General features: G+C 41.8%; 1 protein-coding gene across 3 annotated transcripts in view; it reads left to right on the forward strand.

Annotated features, from left to right (window-relative positions):
- Nucleotides 1–18,643, forward strand: part of LOC132817259 (partitioning defective 3 homolog B-like) — a 993,739-nt gene that overhangs the window by 723,726 nt on the left and 251,370 nt on the right. For all 3 annotated transcript variants that reach the window (XM_060827625.1, XM_060827628.1, XM_060827626.1), the window contains one exon: nucleotides 3,604–3,708. In XM_060827625.1, the coding sequence (XP_060683608.1) occupies nucleotides 3,604–3,708 (105 nt within the window). The remainder of the gene's footprint in view (nucleotides 1–3,603; nucleotides 3,709–18,643) is intronic.

Below are 18,643 nucleotides of genomic sequence, written 5' to 3' on the forward strand. Positions count from 1 at the left end.
AAATTGAGAGAGACTGCTCTGTGCTAGCAGAGAAGCTGGGTTTGTTTTCAGCAAAAATTCAGAAGTGGTGATCAAACTTAAACTCATTTCATCAGCATGATGATCGGTACCCAGAGGACTCAGATTTAAATTAGCTGGTAGAAGAATGCAGAGAAGTAAGGAGATTTCTTTTATGCAGTGCATTTCCCATGATCTGGAATATACTGTCTGAAAACAGATTCAGTTGTTAGTTTCAAAGGGGAATATTCATGAGAGGAAACATTTTGCAGGACCATGAGAAAAGAACAGGGGAGCAGGACTAATTGAATAACTGTTTCTAAGAACGAGCACAGACGCAATTTACTGATTGGCTTCCTGTGTGGTATGACTCCATGAATACTTAGAGGAGCAAATCTGTCATTGTCCTCCCTCCTGTAGTAGGATTCAAGTGGCCACATTGACAGGACATTGCCTCCAATTTGAGGGATAGGGATAACTATACATGTCCGAAATAAAACCTTGGGTCAGTCAAAGTTGTCTATCTCATTGTTGTCGCCAACCCTATCAATGAGCATTTCTGTGTTTTGCAAACATTGTAAATGGAGATCTGGCCAGATTAGACTTTGGCTGCCTGTGTCTGACTGAAAGCTGCACAGACGTTGACAGATTCATTGAAATGAATTTTCTTAATGCCCAGCGTAACTGTACAGTGACAGTGTGAAGTCGAGAGATTTTAGGCTGCAACATATCATCTGCTTCAGCATATGCACCGCATTCAATTAGCCAGTCTCACTGCTAACATTGTTACTCCTTCAGATCTGTAATGTAAGTGAGTCATCTACTGACACTTCCAGCTATGTTCCATGTTTGTCAAAATGTCGCGTGAAAAGTGGTGTTCATTTTGAACATAACAGTATGATTGCCTTTTGCCTGATCCACATCATTGCTCACCAAAGTAATTTTATTTGAAATCAGTGCAGAAATACCAAGGGTAACATATAGATAGCAGTACATGGCTCATGTATAATAGTCCTGTTATGCAGTTGATTGAATGATGCTAACAAGACCACCAAACTGTTGCTCAAAGTGCATCAGAGGATAAGTTGCTCATTACCATTTGGGATGTTTTCTGATTATTCCTGTGCTTAAAGGACAGAAATTTGGGCACTGATTTCTAATTCTCACCCTAGTCCAGGGCACAGCAGGTAACTGACTCAAACTGACTCTCAGGTTGTGTATGGCAAATAACCACTGTTGACATTATGGGTTTGTAAACCAGTTGGAAATATCTGAAATAATCTATCTATGGCCACAGATTGTCAACCAAGCCAATTTCAGTGCTGGCTCATTAAAGTTCATGAGAGCTCATTAATGCAGTAATCTGCTCAGTATTCCAATGGTCCTTAGTTTTCCCTCCTCTATCAAGGTGACAGTAAGGATGCTTCAATTTGCGCACTAACTCTTAATAATCCTAAACTAGAATGCATTTCACCAATGTAATGTACCAGATCATCTGGTCAGGATCAGGACCTCTATTTATAACCCTGATAAATTGACTTTAAAAAAGCCACTTGTTTAGCTCAGCTCTGAGTGATCTTGCCATGGCGAATCCTTAAGTTCCAACTCAGTTCTGCTATTCATATGGTGACTTTCTGTAGTATTAGCCACTGTACTTTTGGTGACTTAAGAGTTTAAACATCCCAGAACTTCTCACTGTGTAAGCATGTTAGGTTAGGTACTGGCTGGGAAGGATGGTGAGTTCAGATTTGGTTAAATTGGGATAAGTTATCAGAATGTTGGGTGTCGAGGGGGACTTGGGTGGGAGCAAGTTGTCTAGTTACTCAGTAGTGTAATTAGAACTGAATTTAGTCACTCTCATAATTCTGGAGTAACAATCCCAGTAAATAAGCCATGTTGCTTGGAAGTCACCGATTCAGACTCAGAGTTGGATACTTTTTTGGCAGGTTTTGGACATTGGTGATTGCCCACCAGATGTTTACTCTTCCTGGGCAATTCCTACGTAGTCATTATATTGACACGTCAGAGGGGTCTTGATGAGTATCATGGTGGGCAGGAAGGGAACGGTGGGTACATCCATTCTTCAACTGCCTGAAGACTAAAAGATCTATGACAATATAGTTTTAACAGAAAAACTCAGTCAAGGTCAAATAATTAATGAACCTTGCACAGGATTGATGCATTCTGTGGTATGATGCCAAGCAAGTTCATAACCAGGCCAGTGTTGAATTAGCTGGTCTTAGTCAAGGGTAATAATGGAGACTGTACTATTGGCTTTGCTGCTCCTGAGATGGGTAGCTAATTGAGTCCCTGTTAGAAGATGTGCTTCTGTGAGTGGCTGAAATGGAAATTACGGGACTCTAATTCAATATATTTGCAGATAAATTAGTTCAAACATGTTCCAACCAGAAGTGCATGCAGGGATTGTGGAAAATGGCTAGCTTGTTGATAAAGAAGATATAGTTTAATTCCTGGCCCATGTTAAATTAGTTACCTTCAGTCAAGCATACGGTGACGGAGGTGATAGCCTCGGAGCTCTCTGGGTAGGGAGAGAAATTCCTTTCAAGAGTGTGCTGCTGGAAAAGCACAGCAGGTCAGGCAGCATCCAAGGAGCAGGAAAATTGATGTTTCAGGCAAAAGCCCTTCATCAGGAATTCAGGCTTTTGCCCGAAACGTCAATTTTCCTTTTCCCTGGATGCTTTTTTCCAGCACCGCACACTCGATTCTAATCTCCAGCATTTGCAGTCCTAACTTTAGCCTTTCGAAATTCCTGTTGCTGCCCAGCAACCAGCAAACCTTCAAGGAAGCACATGTGCTGCAGGGATAAGGTGAAACTTGACTCACCTGCACCTCCAGCATCGGAGGAGAGCCAGAACCTGCAGATCCTTACCTCAGTGTAATTGGTAAACTTGTGAGAAACATTTGGGTGAACGGGTAGAAAAGCTAAAAGGCATTTGGAGACTGTGTGGATGGGAACATGAGAGAGTGCTGACTAACTCACTGTCACTATGCTGAGTAAACCTGACTGTGCGTGAAATAGCTTGTTACGAGCCAATTGGTGAGCCTCAGTGAGCAGCTCTGTCTTTTTCATGCCCTTGGCAGTGGTGTCCCGCTCTTCCACATCCTCAAGACCATCAGTTAAGCCCTGCTCCTCAAGGATCCAACAATGAAAAGACAGATTGTTCTGTGTCACTTCTCGGGACATGAGAATGTTGAGGAATCAGAGACTGAATGAGTAGGGTGGCTTTCAGAAGCCAACACCTTGACCCCACAACCCTGCTTTCTATAGACGGTACTCCACTTACCCACTTTCCCAGCGTGCAAAGAAGGAAGGAAGTTTGGAAGGTTTCAAGTTGAAGTCCTTACATGGCTGTCAAGCGATCATTTAAGGACCTGAATTGTTGTCTGTTTGAGATGGTCCTCAATTGACTTATTCTGCCCAGACTTAATTGGTGAGGTAGCAAGGAGGAAGCAACTATCTATCCCAGGCCAAATCACCCAATTATTTGTCCACCTTATTCTAACCTTTGTGTTGTCAAAAAATCTAGCAAATTAATTTTTTTATGATTGATTTTTAATGATCATCACCATTAACTTTTTAAACAGGTTTGGTAAAAAGAAGGAAGAGAAAGGGAAGGAGCAAAAGTCTAAGCAGAAGACTGATGGCCTGAACGAGGAGGAACTGGAGAGAATGAAAGGAGAGCGTGACAGGTAGGATACATACAAGGATCAGAAAATGTTGGTCAAGTGCAAACAATTACTCACTCTTTGGAAGATTGATAATGTTCATTGGAACATTTGCAATAGTAAGAAATCACTTGTCAGCATTTGTCTAACATAACAAACCTTTTAACCAAGGTAAAAGAGGAGATTTTACTTCCTGTAGGAAATATTTTCCTCCCACAAAAACCTGGGTCTCATTTCAGTTATCATTTTTGGTAATTCAGTAAATTTGAAGTCTACCCACCCAAGTTGTGAAGTTGTTTTCACAGTGAGAATATCATCCCTGTTGATAGTTTGTGTCTGAGTCATAACACAGCAGATATCACAAGTATTGGAGCAGAACCTCCTTGGTTCTGAAACTGAGCTCATTAAGGAAAACATAAAGTAAGTCATACATTCACAACTTGGATATTTTTAAGGAGCATCTCTTTGGATTGACATATGGAACAAATTGCCATACACAGCAGTGATGATGGACTCTATCGACACATTCAAGATTGATTTTCAGTCACATAGTGCCTTTCATGACCTCGAGTCCCAAGGCACTTCACAGCCAATGAAATATTTTAAAAATATAGACACAGTTTCCTGGGTAATCACAAGGCCCAATCAGTATATTCATGGTTTCTCAAACAGCGGTGAGATAAATATTCAGATGCTCTGGTTGAGCACTAGAGATATTCAGATTAGTCTAATCTTACAATTGTGAGTCACAGAATGAACGGGAAAATGGTTGTGTAAGTTGGTGCAGCATGAGTAAGTTAGTACGGGTAACCACTGCTGCAAATGTGTTGCTGGTCAAAGCACAGCAGGTTAGGCAGCATCTCAGGAATAGAGAATTCGACGTTTCGAGCATAAGCCCTGAGGAAAGGCTTATGCTCGAAACGTCGAATTCTCTATTCCTGAGATGCTGCCTAACCTGCTGTGCTTTGACCAGCAACACATTTGCAGCTGTGATCTCCAGCATCTGCAGACCTCATTTTTTAGTACGGGTAACCAAACAATATGGTCTTTATCCCAATGTTGTACTGCATTGGACGTTATTCCCGTAAGAGAATGTGATTGTAAACAAAGAATTGCAGAGCTATTGTTTTAGGGGATGATTTCTTGTCCCTATTTAAAAATTGACTGATGCGGTAGTTTGATTTTTTTTTTATATAGCCATTCTATTATTGAGTAGTTATAGCATGTAGCCTAACTCAGGTAAGTTATTGATCCCCGTGACAGTAACAGTCTGGATGAATTAACAGGTTACTGTTGGAGTTATTCAATCATTGGAGTATTTTGAGATGATGTGTTTGTCATCTAATGGGAGCTCCAAGTTCAAGGTTCGACATGTCAGTTGAGGAACGCTACCTATTTATTTCCTGGATAACTTGGTCAACACTGGCTGTTAGAAATAGGAAGAAAGTGAAGCCTGTGTCAGCCAAAACAGGTTTAACGAAGGGGCTCTGAAGAAGAGTCTTTGAACTTAGGTTGGCATGGTGGCTCAGTGGTTAGCACTGGGGCCTCACAGTGCCAAGGACCCAAGTTCAATTCCAGCTTCAGGTGACTGTGTGGAGTTTGCACATTCTCTCCGTGTCTGTGTGGGTTTCCTCCGGATGCTCTGGTTTCTTCCCACAATCCAAGGATGTGTGGGTCAGGTGAATTGGCCATGCTAAATATCCCGTTTTGTTGGGTGCACTAGTCACGGGTAAATGTAGGGAATGGGTATCTGGGTAGGTTACTCTTTGGAGGGTCAGTGTGGACTTGTTGGGCCGAAGGGCCTGTTTCCATACTGTAGGGAATCTTATCTAAACTTGGAATGTTAATTTTCATTCTCTCTGTCTCTCTCTTCACAGATGCTGTCAGACCTGCTGAGCTTCTCCAGCACTTAGTTTTTGATATCTGAAATAAAAACAGCATATTTTGCTTTTATTTGAATAAGAGAAACATAGAAGATAGGTGCAGGAAGAGACTGCTCTGCTATTCATCACAAGCATGGCTGATCATCCAGCTCAATAGCTTAATCCTGCCTTTTCCTCATAATCTTTGGTCCCATTCTCCCCAAGTGAGGGTATAGGCCTCTGGGAGATAGGACAAAAATGGCTGAAGGAGCTGCACAAAATGGCTTCTGCATTGCTAAATTAGATTACACTGAACCAGACAGAAACAAGAAACCGCAGACTGATAAAATACAGGAGTTAATTCTAAATTGCTGTTAGAGACAAAATGGATCCCTGCGCTTATGTGACCACCTGCAGCTAGTCTCTAAAGCTGTATATAAAAAAAATCACATTTTGAAAGCTGTGAATCTTTGCAAAGGTGACATAAACCATTATGACTTAATCAATATCATTGGTTCAAGCAACTACCCATGAAAGTGATATCATGTATTGATTGGTTGTTACTATGTAATCATGCTCCAAGTCTGATGATGAATAATGTATATAAATCTTATGCAAACTCTAAGGTTGTTGGATTCTTTTGATTGCCAAGAAGTTTTCATACTTCTGGGCGAATCAGAGTCTGCCAACCCAGCGCCGTCACAATAAATGGTTGTTTGCATGTTAGACAGAGTCATTTACAGGTGTGTTTATTGACCGATCGTAGAACCGAGACCCACAGATCATCACAAGTGCTATATCTAGCCACCCCTAATGATTCGTCCAGTGTCATGGTGGTGATGAGCTATTGCCTGCTGAATTATGGCTATTAGATGGGGATAAGGTGGGGCTCTACTCAGGTCATCCACCTCACAATTAAATGGATAGTTTTCATGTTGGCTCACAATAGCCACTTGGGTAACATAAATGACCCATGTTGAAGCTCATGAAACTGAAGTCAGCCTGAATTAGAGGTCACAAGAATGAAGAACACAAAGGGATAGGTGCGGAAAGAATTTTAATCAGTTTCCTTTCCTAAAAGGCGTGCTACTTGCCCTTTGAAATGACAGTTGTCCCTGAGAAGAGGTACAGCTTGCTATTTTTGAGTGTAACTGAATGGGAAGGTATGCCGAAGGGAAGTGCTACTTATTCCAAATCGCAATTTCTGTCATAGCAGAAAATTATGAGCTTACCTGAATTGATTGTTAGCTTTTCCTTTCTGCTTATGTCATGGTTTCTATGAGTTGGAGGAGCCAAGCCTAGACTAGCTCTTAAGCCAGGCCTTCCTGAGGTGGTGGGTGTCAATGTACCACAAGAAGCTGAAACCTTAGGGGAATGAGCTTCAAGACAGCAATGACTGATTCCTGCCCCCTCCCCGATCCCATAAGACTTCCCGTCACCCTTTCCATCCCCATTCTCTCCCCCATTCCCCCACTAAGGGTCACAGCAATTTTCAAGCCTCAAAATGAACTCAATGGTAAAAGATTTTTTATTCATTCATTGGATATGGGCATTGCTCCAGTTGCTAGTCCCTAATTGCCCAGAGGATAATTAAGAGTCAACTGCACTGCTATGAATCTGGATTCCCATGTAGACCAAACTAGGTAAGGATGGCAGATTGCCTTCCTTGAAGGATGTTAGTGAACCAGATGGGTTTTAATGAGAACAGTTGGAATTAAGATGGCTATTTTTATTTCCAGATATTTGTTGAATGCAAATTTCACCATGTGCTGTGTTGAAAGTGTGTCCCCCAAAACATTAGTCTGAGTTTCTGCATTGCAAGTCCAGTGAAATGACCAGTATGCTACCATCGCCCCTGCAACACTCACTCACTCACTCCCTCCCTCCCTCCCTCCCTCCCTTAGCAAGCATGACGATCTTAGGTGCATAGCAAAATTTAGAATTTCTGCTCCAACAAATTCTGGTAGAGAGCAAAAATAGTGGTGGGAGACTTATATTGAGCTTAAGCTAATCAAGTTGTTTATATATGAAACAGTATTTACTTTGGAAGAAAATAGAAAGTTAATTTCTTCAGTGCTTTCAGATGTCGTGAACAATAAGAATGGAATTTCTGAACAGCATTTGAAATCTGAAAGTGATTCCTCATTGAAATCATTTCTTACATATATGTAGAAATATTCTGAACAACCCTAAAATCTGTGATGCCTTCCAGTTTCCAGGATGGGTGCTGCATTTGTTTTGGTTGAAATGTTTTTTGTGAGAGAAAAGTGCTTTTAGCTTGACCTAGTTTCAATGAAGATGCATGAATGATTTCTTTAACCATTAGAATCAGTCAACTTTGCTTTCAAAACCTCAAAGTTCCTGGAGTGTCTGACATGCAGGTAACCTAGATGCAATATTAAAAGGTGTTTGTATAATGCCTTTTAAAATTGCAGAATATCATCAAGTGCTTTACAGCCAGTTAAGTATTTGTTAAAATGTCGTCACTGGCTGAATGAAGAAAACATGATGGCCAATTTTCATGCAACAAGGTCCCACGAATGACAATCTTATAACCAGATGTCGGTTGAGTGATAAATATTGGCCAAGCCTCCTGGGAGAAATCCTCTGCCTCTCTCAAAGACACCCAAATGTGGTGCCTTGAGGTGTTTCCCCACCACTTGAGAGGCAGACTGGACATCAGTTTAATGCCTCATCTGCAACATGACACCTCGGGTACTGCAGCATTTTCTCAGTATCGCACTGGAGTACCCATCTAGATTTTTGTGCTCCAGTCTCAGGAGTGGAAATGGAATCCATAAATGGAATCAGAAGCAAATGTGCTACAACTGAACTTCTTGGAGTGGCTCTAAAACAATCTAAACTCAATCTTTTGGAGATGACAGTAGTTTGGGTGGCATTACCTGGAATGGAGAGTCACTGCACTGACCACTTACATACTTTGTTTTGTGTGTAAATACATTATGTCTATATAAAGGAAGCATTAATGACCATGGTACAGAACAGATCTTTCTGATATTTAATTGCATATATAATCATGTGAGCCAACTGATTCAGGCTTTAATACCAAAATGCTTTCTGTCACAAACAAGTGTACTTCGGAAACCCTTAATTTTATTGCATGCACTATCAGAATTCTGTAAGTAGAGGAAATAATTACTCATTATTATTATAGTGCCTATTAATATTTCTTCAGCTACGTTTTGCGTTTCCTGAGTGTATTTTAAATGGCACAGACAAAACATTGATGCCAACTCTCAGAAATATTTTAACTCCATGTATATATTTACGGCAAACAAATCCACAATGCAAAACAAAAATGTCAACAGAAACAAATTCTTTTCAGTAGTATTCTAAGGAGGTGCCTTATTCTTTTAAGGTGTACCAATGTTGGTGGCAGTATCATTGTTTGTAGCTCATCCTCAATTGCCATTGAACTAAATGGTTTGCTGAGCCATTTCAGTAGGTAAAAACATAGACTGCAGATGCTTGGAGGTTGAGCAATTCATCAACTTTACCAATACATTCCACCCTGACCTTAAATTCACCTGGACCATCTCTGATACCTCCCTCCCTTCCTGGACCTCTCCGTCTCCATTAATGACAACTGACCTGACACTGACATTTTTTACAAACCCACTGACTACCATCACTACCTGGATTACACCTCTTGCCACCCTACCTCCTGCAAAAATGCCATCCCATGTTCCCAATTCCTCCGCCTCCGCCGTATCTGCTCCCAGGAGGACCAGTTCCACCACAGAACACACCAGATGGCCTCCTTCTTTAGGGACTGCAATTTCCCTTCCCACGTGGTTAAAGATGCCCTCCAACACATCTCGTCCACATCCCACCCCTCCACCCTCAAACCCCACCCCTCCAACCGTAACAAGGACAGAACCCCCCCCGGTGCTCACTTTCCACCCTACCAACCTTTGCATAAACCACATCATCCGACGACATTTCTGCCAGCTTCAAACAGACCCCACCACCAGGGATATATTTCCCTCCCCACCCATTTCCACTTTCTGCAAAGACCATTCCCTCCGTGACTACCTGGACAGGTCCACACCCCCCCCAACAACCCACCCTCCCATCCTGGCACCTTCCCCTGCCACAGCAGAAATTGCAAAACCTGCATCCACACCACCTCCCTCACCTCCATCCAAGGCCTCAAAGGACCTTCCACATATATCAAAGTTTTACCTGCACATCCACCAATATCATTTATTGTATCCGTTGCTCCCGATACGTTCTCCTCTACATTGGGGAGACTGGATGCTTCCTAGTAGAGCGCTTTAGGGAACATCTCCGGGACACCCGCACCAATCAACCCACCGCCCTGTGGCCCAACATTTCAACTCTCCCTCCCACTCAGCAGAGAACATGCAGGTCCTGAGCCTCCTCCACTGCCACTCCCTCACCACCTGAGGCCTGGAGGAAGAACGCCTCATCTTCGTCCTCGGAACACTTCAACCCCATGGCTTCAATGTGGATTTCAACAGTTTCCTCATTTCCCCTTCCCCCACCTCACCCCAGCTCCAACCTTCCAGCTGAGCACTGTCCCCATGACCTGTCCTACCTGCCTATCTTCTTTGCCACCTATCCACTCCTCCCTCCTCTCTGACCTATCGCCTCCATCCCCACCCCTATTCACCTATTGTACATTATGCTACTTTCTCCCCATCCCCACACCCCCTCTCATTTATCTCTCCACTCTGCAGGCACCCTGCCTCTATTCCTGATGACGGGCTTTTGCCCGAAACATTGATTTTCCTGCTCCTTGGATGCTGCTTGATCTGCTGTGCTTTTCCAGCACCACTCTCAGCTAGACTGAGCCATTTCAGTGTCAACCCCATTGTTGTGGGTCTGATGTCACATGTAGGTCAGAACAGGTAAGGATGGCAGATTTCCTCCCCTAAAGGTCCAGATGTGTTTTTATGATGATCAAAGATGTTTCATGGAACTATCACTAAACCAAGCTTTTAATTCCAGATTTATTCATTCAGATTAAACTCCACTGGTTACTGTGGTGGAATTTGAATCTATGTCTGGGCCTCTGGCAATGTATCTATCACTACACCACCACCTCTCCTTAAAATTGTTAGACAAAATTTGGCACTGAACCACTTAAACAGATATTAGTTTAGATGAGCAGAAACCTGGTCAAAGACATTTTAAAGTGTGTTTTAAAAGTGGAGAGGGAATAGAGAAGGGTAAAGAGAGACTTTCAGGGATTAGGGTTCAACCAGCTGAAAGCATATTTGTCGGTGGGGACGCAATGAAAATTGAGGATGCATTGGAATTCGGAATTAAATAAAGAATTTAAACAGTTTAATGTAATTTTTATCAGACTGTCTAAAGGTAATTAACAGTCTTTTTACAGTTCATAGGAGACAGCGTGGTTGCATAGAGAATTAGACTTAAGAGCTTAGAGTTACATTGGTGTGATTGTATCTGTGAGTATGCAAATATATATTGTGAAAATAGGCTTTCAACTCTGTATTAAATTACAATGAGTTAAATCTCACTCAACTCTATTGTTAATATTGCTGATTGACGCTGGTTAGTGTCAAAATTTACATTTTATACTATGCAAATGAGTATAATCAGAAATTCTGCAGGATAAAACATTTAGCAAAATGGGCACAATTTTGAACGCAATTTATGCCACACTTGTGCCTAAAGCAGATACTGTACCCCAAAATATTTACATTCCAAAATGCTTTCCATATAGCATTGCACTAAAGTTAAGTCCTACCAGTCTTGAGGGCGGCACGGTGGCACAGTGGTTAGCACTGCTGCCTCACAGCGCCAGGGACCTGGGTTCAATTCCAGCCTCAGGCGACTGACTGTGTGGAGTTTGCACGTTCTCCCCGTGTCTGCGTGGGTTTCCTCCGAGTGCTCCGGTTTCCTCCCACAGGTGAATTGGCCATGCTAAATTGCCTGTAGTGTTAGGTAAGGGGTATATGTAGGGGTATGGGTGGGTTGCGCTTTGGCGGGTCGGTGTGGACTTGTTGGGCCGAAGGGCCTGTTTCCATACCGTAAGTAATCTAATCTAATCAGTCCTACCAGAATGGTTTGATCTGAGGAAGAGGTTGAGAAGGGGTATCCCCTGTAGTAACTTCAGCCAATGCAGGAATTGAACGCACACTTGGCATGGCTGTGCAATGCAAATGCAACTGAGCTGGCCACTCTCCTTATTACTGCAGTGTAAAGTCATGACCAAAGTAAGAGCCTGTGGGATAAGTGGGCATGTAATAGAATAGTTACCAAACTGGTTGCAAACAGAAGACGGAAGGTTGGATTTTTGTCTCCTTTTGGAATTCTGAATTAGATTGCAATTGCTATTTTTTATTTGCCGGAAAAGTAGTTTGCTTGCGCCTTCCAGGCCCATGCTTTTTTCACTCTTATGTATTATAAGGTAGATGTATTTTTAATTCAGTGACTCATACTTGGGCTGCGTCAGGCAAGGGTAGGTTAAAAATTATATTGGCCGTCATGAGTAGGTATTGACATGCATTGCAGTACTTTTTCCACTGAAGTGCTGTATTGCATCTAGAAATTTGGAAAATGTGTCAGTAAATTCTTGTTTTAATGTTTGGTACTTTGGTTTTAATATACAGATTGCGCTGACTGTGTGAGAGGGACGGTAGGGGAAGAAAAAATGTCCCCGCTTTAGAAAGATTAAACATAGTCTATCCAGCTGCTCCCCTCCATTGCTTTCCTGAAAAATCTGTTTGAAATCTGAGACCACCATCTATTGTTTCAATTTTATGGCCTTTCTGTTGAAATATTGTTTGGTTAGTTGACACCATTCTGAATGCTTGGCTGAGTTTGAAAAGCTGAAGAGTTTTATTGACGCAGTCATGTTGACTCAGCTCCTGAGAGGAGTGATTGACAGTTTCACAAGGTTGTAATAGCAGCTTTTGGCTTTGATCTGATTACACATGATAGAGTTACTTGTTACAATTTCATTCCCCTTAAAGAGATAACTTTTTTCGAAAGGAGAACAGTTTTGTTTGCAATACCAATGGCAGAACTTTGAATGAGAATTCTGTAAGATTGTCACAGGTTATTTTTAACACCTGTGTCACTTTGTTGTACTGTTCTGCTAGATAATTTGCCATGTGTTTTACTATTTTTAACAGAACTAACCCATGGAGTTAATCCCCGATGAGAAATTGATCATTATTATCAGTAACATGACACAGTGGGCATGGGTGGGTTGTGGGGGTGGGGGGGGGTGTGAGGTGGGGAGGGGTGTGATCTGTTGGCTCATGGGCTGACATGGGGTGGAGAATGGCAACGGCGTGTAAGATGAGGCGTGAAGTTTAGGAAGATTCAAAACCTAAAGGATTCTTAAGCAGTTTGTCAGGGTTAATGCTGAGTGGTTGTTTTCCTATGGAGAGCCCAGGAGACTAGAGGGAATAGCCTCAGAATGAAGAGGCAACAATTTAAGACTGAGATGAGGAAGAATTTCTTCTCTTAGAGCATTGAGAGTCTTTGGAACTCCTTGCCATAGAGAGCAATAGGTAAAAAGGCCATTGTGTATATTAAAGGCTGAGATACATAGATTCTTGATCAGTAGGGGAATCAAGGATTACACGGAAAGAGCAGGAAAGTGGATGTCAAGAACGTTGGATCACCATGATCCTGCTGAATGCCACAGTAGGCTCAAGCGGCTGAACAGACTACTCTTGTTCCTATTTCTTACGGTCTTATGAGCTTGTGGCCTTAAACAACATTGAGAACTGGCTGGTGTGTTCCAAAGCTAAGGAAGACCTCTAACAACTCACCTCCTCACCTGTTATCCTCCCTCTTAGTCAAAAAACTGCATTGCAAGCCCAACGTCTACCTGAGAAAACGAAAGCCTTGGGCAAAGCTACACATGGATCCGGCATGTAGTCCAGAATCCGAAATGTGCGTGGAAATCACAGTTCTCCAAACCTGCATGAAATTCCTTGCCCGAGGGCAAAGATAGTTACTCAGGCTACCTTCTGGTGGAAGGGGAGAGGTGGTGCTCAATCACTGTTGTTCACTATTCGCATAAACAATCAAGACTGGAGAATTTGAGGTACAGTCTAAAAATTTGTAGAGATACCCAATTGGGAAGCATAGTGAATATAAAGAAGGATTGTGACAAAATACACACATGAAAATATTTGATAAGATAAATGAGATGAGTTTAGAGAATGTGTTTCTACTTACGAACGAAATCTTAACTGTGGGCCATAAATGTAAGATTGCTGCTAAAAAAAAAATTCCAATGTCAAGGGACCTAGAGAGTGATTAGAAGATGAACTTACTACCTTATGGAATGTAAAAACAAGGACTGCAGATGCTGGAAACCAAAGTCTAGATTAAAGTGGTGCTGGAAAAGCACAGCAGGTCAGGCAGCATCTGAGGAGCAGGAATGTTGAGGCAAATAGATTGCAGGTGTTTAGGTTGGAAGCTAGGTAAACATGGGGGGAAGGGAATAAAGAGATGTATATTGATTACAATAATGGTGAAAATGGAAGGAGACTGATGTGGAGCTCAAACTATAGAATCGTAGAGTTGTACAGTATGGAAGCAGACCCTTCAGTCCAACTCATCTATGCCAACTAGATAACTAAATTGATCTAGTCCCATTTGTTGCCAGCATTTAGCCCTTATCTGACTAAATCCTTCCTTTCATGTACCCATCTAGATGCTGTTGTAAATATTTTAATTGCAGCCACCTCCACCAGCACCTCTGGCAGCTCATACATACATGCACCACCGTCTGTGTGAAAAGGTTGCTTCATTTATCCCTTTTAAATCTTTCCACTGTAACCTTAAATCTATGTCCTGTCACCCTGGGGGCAAGACCTGGGCTATTCACTCTATCCATGCCCCTCATCATTTTATAAATCTTTATAGGTTCCCCAGTTAGTCCAAACACTACTTGCCTGTTATAAATAGCACATAAATACAGGTTGTTGCTGAATTTTGGACTCTCATTCTTCCTTCCAGGTTTTCTAACCCACCTCCACACTCTAGTCCTGTTGTGACATGGATTGCTTTCAGTATAACCCACAATTTCTCTCCTACCCTCAGCTCTCATTGCCACTTATTTAGCTTCTGGTTTATCCTGGTTTACTGTCAATAATCTCCTTGTCTGCCTAACCCATTCATATCTCTCTTTCTTTGTCTCTGTTTTTGGGCTCTGTTTCCACCTATCTGCACACCACATCCACCCCAACCTCATCTTCAGCATAAATACCACATTTTTCTCGCTGCTATCAGTTCTGATGAAGAGTCACTGGACCCGAAACATTATCTCTGCTTTCTCTCCACAGATGCTGCCAGACCTGCTGAGTTTTGCCAGCAATTTATGCTATTGTTTAAAATCTCCAGCATCCGCAGTTCTTTGCTATATCTAAGATTAAGAAACTGTTTGGTGGGGTAGATGTAGAGATATCCCCACTTGTGGGAAGAGCCAGAATTAGGATCTGTAACTATAAAATAGTTGCTCATAGATCTAGCAGGTATTTTAGCGGAAGCACCTTTACCAAGGGAGTAGTTAGAATGTGCAAGTTGCTAGCATGGGAAAAGTCAAGGCAGATGAGTTTGAGGTACAAAGGAACAAATGGATATGTTGATGGGATGGAATGAAGTGGACGGTGGCGGCTCATGTGGAGCATTAATGCCAGTATGTACCTTGGGCTGAATAGCCTCTTTATGTAACTGAATGCAGTGAGGCTAAGTATGCTAGCTCAAAGTGACCACTTTGAAATCCAAGGTGTTGGCTCACTGATCTTTGTTTTTATCCATCGACACGTTTTTGGGGTCTGGGAGATGGGTAACTTTAACCTTTTTTAAAAAAAATACTTGGACGCGAACTTGACATGACATTCAAGCCTACAGGCCTGGTGCCTGAAAGTGGGATTAGTGTAGGTCCAATGTACCTTTGGCTGTACAAGTGGATGGGCCTCTTCTGTACTGTATGTTTATATCATAGATTCAATCAGTCAAAAGTTTTGACTGTATATTTGTAAAATGTCAGCAATTGGCTATTTATGTATGTGTAAGGTAAATCAGTTGTCAGGTGGTGAAGGTTAGAGCACTGGATTCTGGTCTTTCTCTGCTTACAAGAAACAGATATTGCATTCCCTGCGCGCCTCTTTTAATTTGAATGCAGGTGAGCCTCTAATTAATATCTCCCCACCCCTTCATTCCCCAAATCCAATTAGCATCAGCAGGAAGTGATTTGATCTACAGAGCAATGGATATAATTGGGAAGTGTTTTTTGTTTGTATTACAAATTTGTGAAGTCATCAGCTTGCTGTTATTTTGAGAGTCATGTTTGGCTTTGCAATGTGTAGTTGATCACACTCATCTTGGATCTGATTTTAACACTGGATTCTTGTTTGTTCATGTTTATGACTGGATACGCAGCAGTAGAATGCTGAAATAAATTTCCAATTTCATTCTACAGTACTTTCTTCTGAGTACATTTTAAGAAGGCACCTCCCTGCCCCAGGAAAAGCTGCTGAACTTTCATCAGCTGACAACTCTCATCATCTTAAATCGCAACAAATCCAAACATGATGAATTAAAGTACATTCTAATTAAGTTGGATCCTTGCAGGGATTTTTGTTAATGCATTGGTTCAAACCCTGGTTTTATTGAATCAAACTCTCTTAAAATCTGTTCCTAAAGTGCAGCTTTCGATTGTTACTGAATCCACCTTTTGTTGTGCAGTGCTGGTTATGAATAATTGTGGTACCTAGCCTTATGCGAGACTCCCAATGGTATTCCCTTAATATGCAGCTAATGATGGATTGATATTTGAGAATTCTTTGTTTCTGAAAGGTCAGTAGGAGCTTTTAAAATAAGCAAAAGCACAGTAGAGTTGGCTGGGTAAGATCAGAAGCTGTTAAAAGCATTTTTCAACTAAATGTCAAGATTTATCATAACAGGGTGTATACATTTTGAGAGAAGAATCAATGAGAAAAAATGTAGACGTATCTTTGACCACTAATTTCATTGGCATTTACTGTCATGTCACATGCAGTGTTGACCTCTGACAGCAGCTCATGTACCAATAGTTTATAACTTATGATAAAACTGAGACGGAATTTGGCCATTGTTAGTGTCCAAAATGAATTCAGAATGAAAGTTGAAGCTTTTGACCCTATTGTGCATTTTTCTTTACATGTAGCATAGATGCATTTAAAGGACAGCTAGATAAGTGTATGACAGAAAAAAGAATTGAATACTGAAGTTGAATTGAGCAGTGAGGAGTATGGATCTCAAGCACTCTCACAGACAAATTTTAGGTGCAAATTAGATTAGATTAGATTACTTACAGTGTGGAAGCAGGCCTTTCGGCCCAACAAGTCCACATCGACCCTCCGAAGAGCAACCCACCCAGACCCATTCTCCCACATTTACCCCTTCACCTAACACTTCGGGCAATTTAACATGGCCAGTTCACCTAACCTGCACGTTTTTGGACTGTGGGAGGAAACCAGTGCACCCAGAAGAAACCCACACAGACACAGGGAGAATGTCCAAACTCCACACAGATTTCTGTGTCATTATCCCGTTCCACAATGTCTGCCAGTCCTGATTTCTTAACAACTTGCCAATAATTTGTGATAGAACAGGTAAAGAATAAAGATGTATCTAATCCTGGGCAGTGACTTTTTTTTAAGGATAATTTGTAGCTCTGAGTGAGGTGACCTAGATTGGGTTTATTGCCCATCCCTATATATTCCAGAAAAGGTTATGTTGGTTCTTAAACTATTCATCACCGACATCTCATAAGAGTGTTAGGGAGGCAATTCATGGATTCTGACCCAAGGAATGATAAAGATGTATTTAGAAGTCAGGATGATGCCAGTTACAGAATTGGATAGGTATGGACTTGAGTAGCAAGGGCACCAATCTGTTGAACCATTCCATTGTGGATGGTTTTCAGCTTTTTTGTTCTTGCAACTGTTGTGAAGTAATGGGGTAACAGCGTCAGTCCAACGGATCATGATGGTCTAAGATTGAATGGGCAAGATGAGTGCTGGGGAGAGAGCTCACAGAGAAGATTCTGAGCTTCTCGAGAACTCTTGCTGTGTATGTACAATATCTTCAAACAAAAGCCAGAACCACCACAACCACCTGATGAAGGAGCAGCACTCTGAAAGCTAATGCTTCCAAATAAACCTGTCGGACCATAACCTGATGTTGTGTGATTTTTAACCCTGCAAACAAAAGGTTCTTGTTAGAAGGAACACTGGCAACAAAGAAGTCATTTAAAAGATAATTAAACCCTTATCACCCTAACCAAAAAATGAAACAGCTGTATCCCATTTTTTTTTCTCATGGGATATGGTGAACCTGGCAAGGCCAATATTTGTGCCTATCTCTAATTGTGCTTGAACTGAATAACTTACATAATCATTTCAGAGGACCTTAAAGAGTTAACCACATTTCCAAACAGGAAAGTGATGGGTATTTTCTGCTCCACAAAATGTGCACAATCTTAATCCTGAAACCACAGTATTTATAAGGCTGGTCCAATTCTATGGCAAGGAGGGAGAGGTGGCATGGATTTCTCTTGTTAGTGATGGTTATTACCTGGCACTTCGTGTGACAAATGTGTTCCTTGCCACTGAAAAACACACGTCCAGTCATTATTGGGTTTTGTTCTCTCTTCTTTGGAAGTCCCTCAGGTTTGAAGATTACTTGCTACTACTCGGGTGGGGTGGGGAAGTTCTGCTGAGGTTAAATAATCCAATCCTGGAGCCAGAGATTCCGTCACTGGTGAGGCCGATGGTATTTGAGGAGGCGATGAATGAGTGGAAAACTCTGGATTCTAGCTTGTTTTTTTCCGCTGCCTGTGCTTAGCCTCCATGTGCTTCAGTCAGTGAGACTTAAAGTGATTGATTCAGATGCTTCTTCTCAAGTTTGTGTGTTCCAGGGCAAGCAGTTCTGACATATAAGTGGAGATGTTGCATTTGTTTAGGGAGGCCTCTACCGTGTCCATTTAGCGTTTCCTCTGCGCCCCCCACCCCCACCCCCTTGTGATCACTTACCATTACAGAACTCTGGGTCAAGGACTTATTTAAGGAATC

Source organism: Hemiscyllium ocellatum, chromosome 7, assembly GCF_020745735.1.
Source record: "Hemiscyllium ocellatum isolate sHemOce1 chromosome 7, sHemOce1.pat.X.cur, whole genome shotgun sequence".
Taxonomy (NCBI): domain Eukaryota; kingdom Metazoa; phylum Chordata; class Chondrichthyes; order Orectolobiformes; family Hemiscylliidae; genus Hemiscyllium; species Hemiscyllium ocellatum.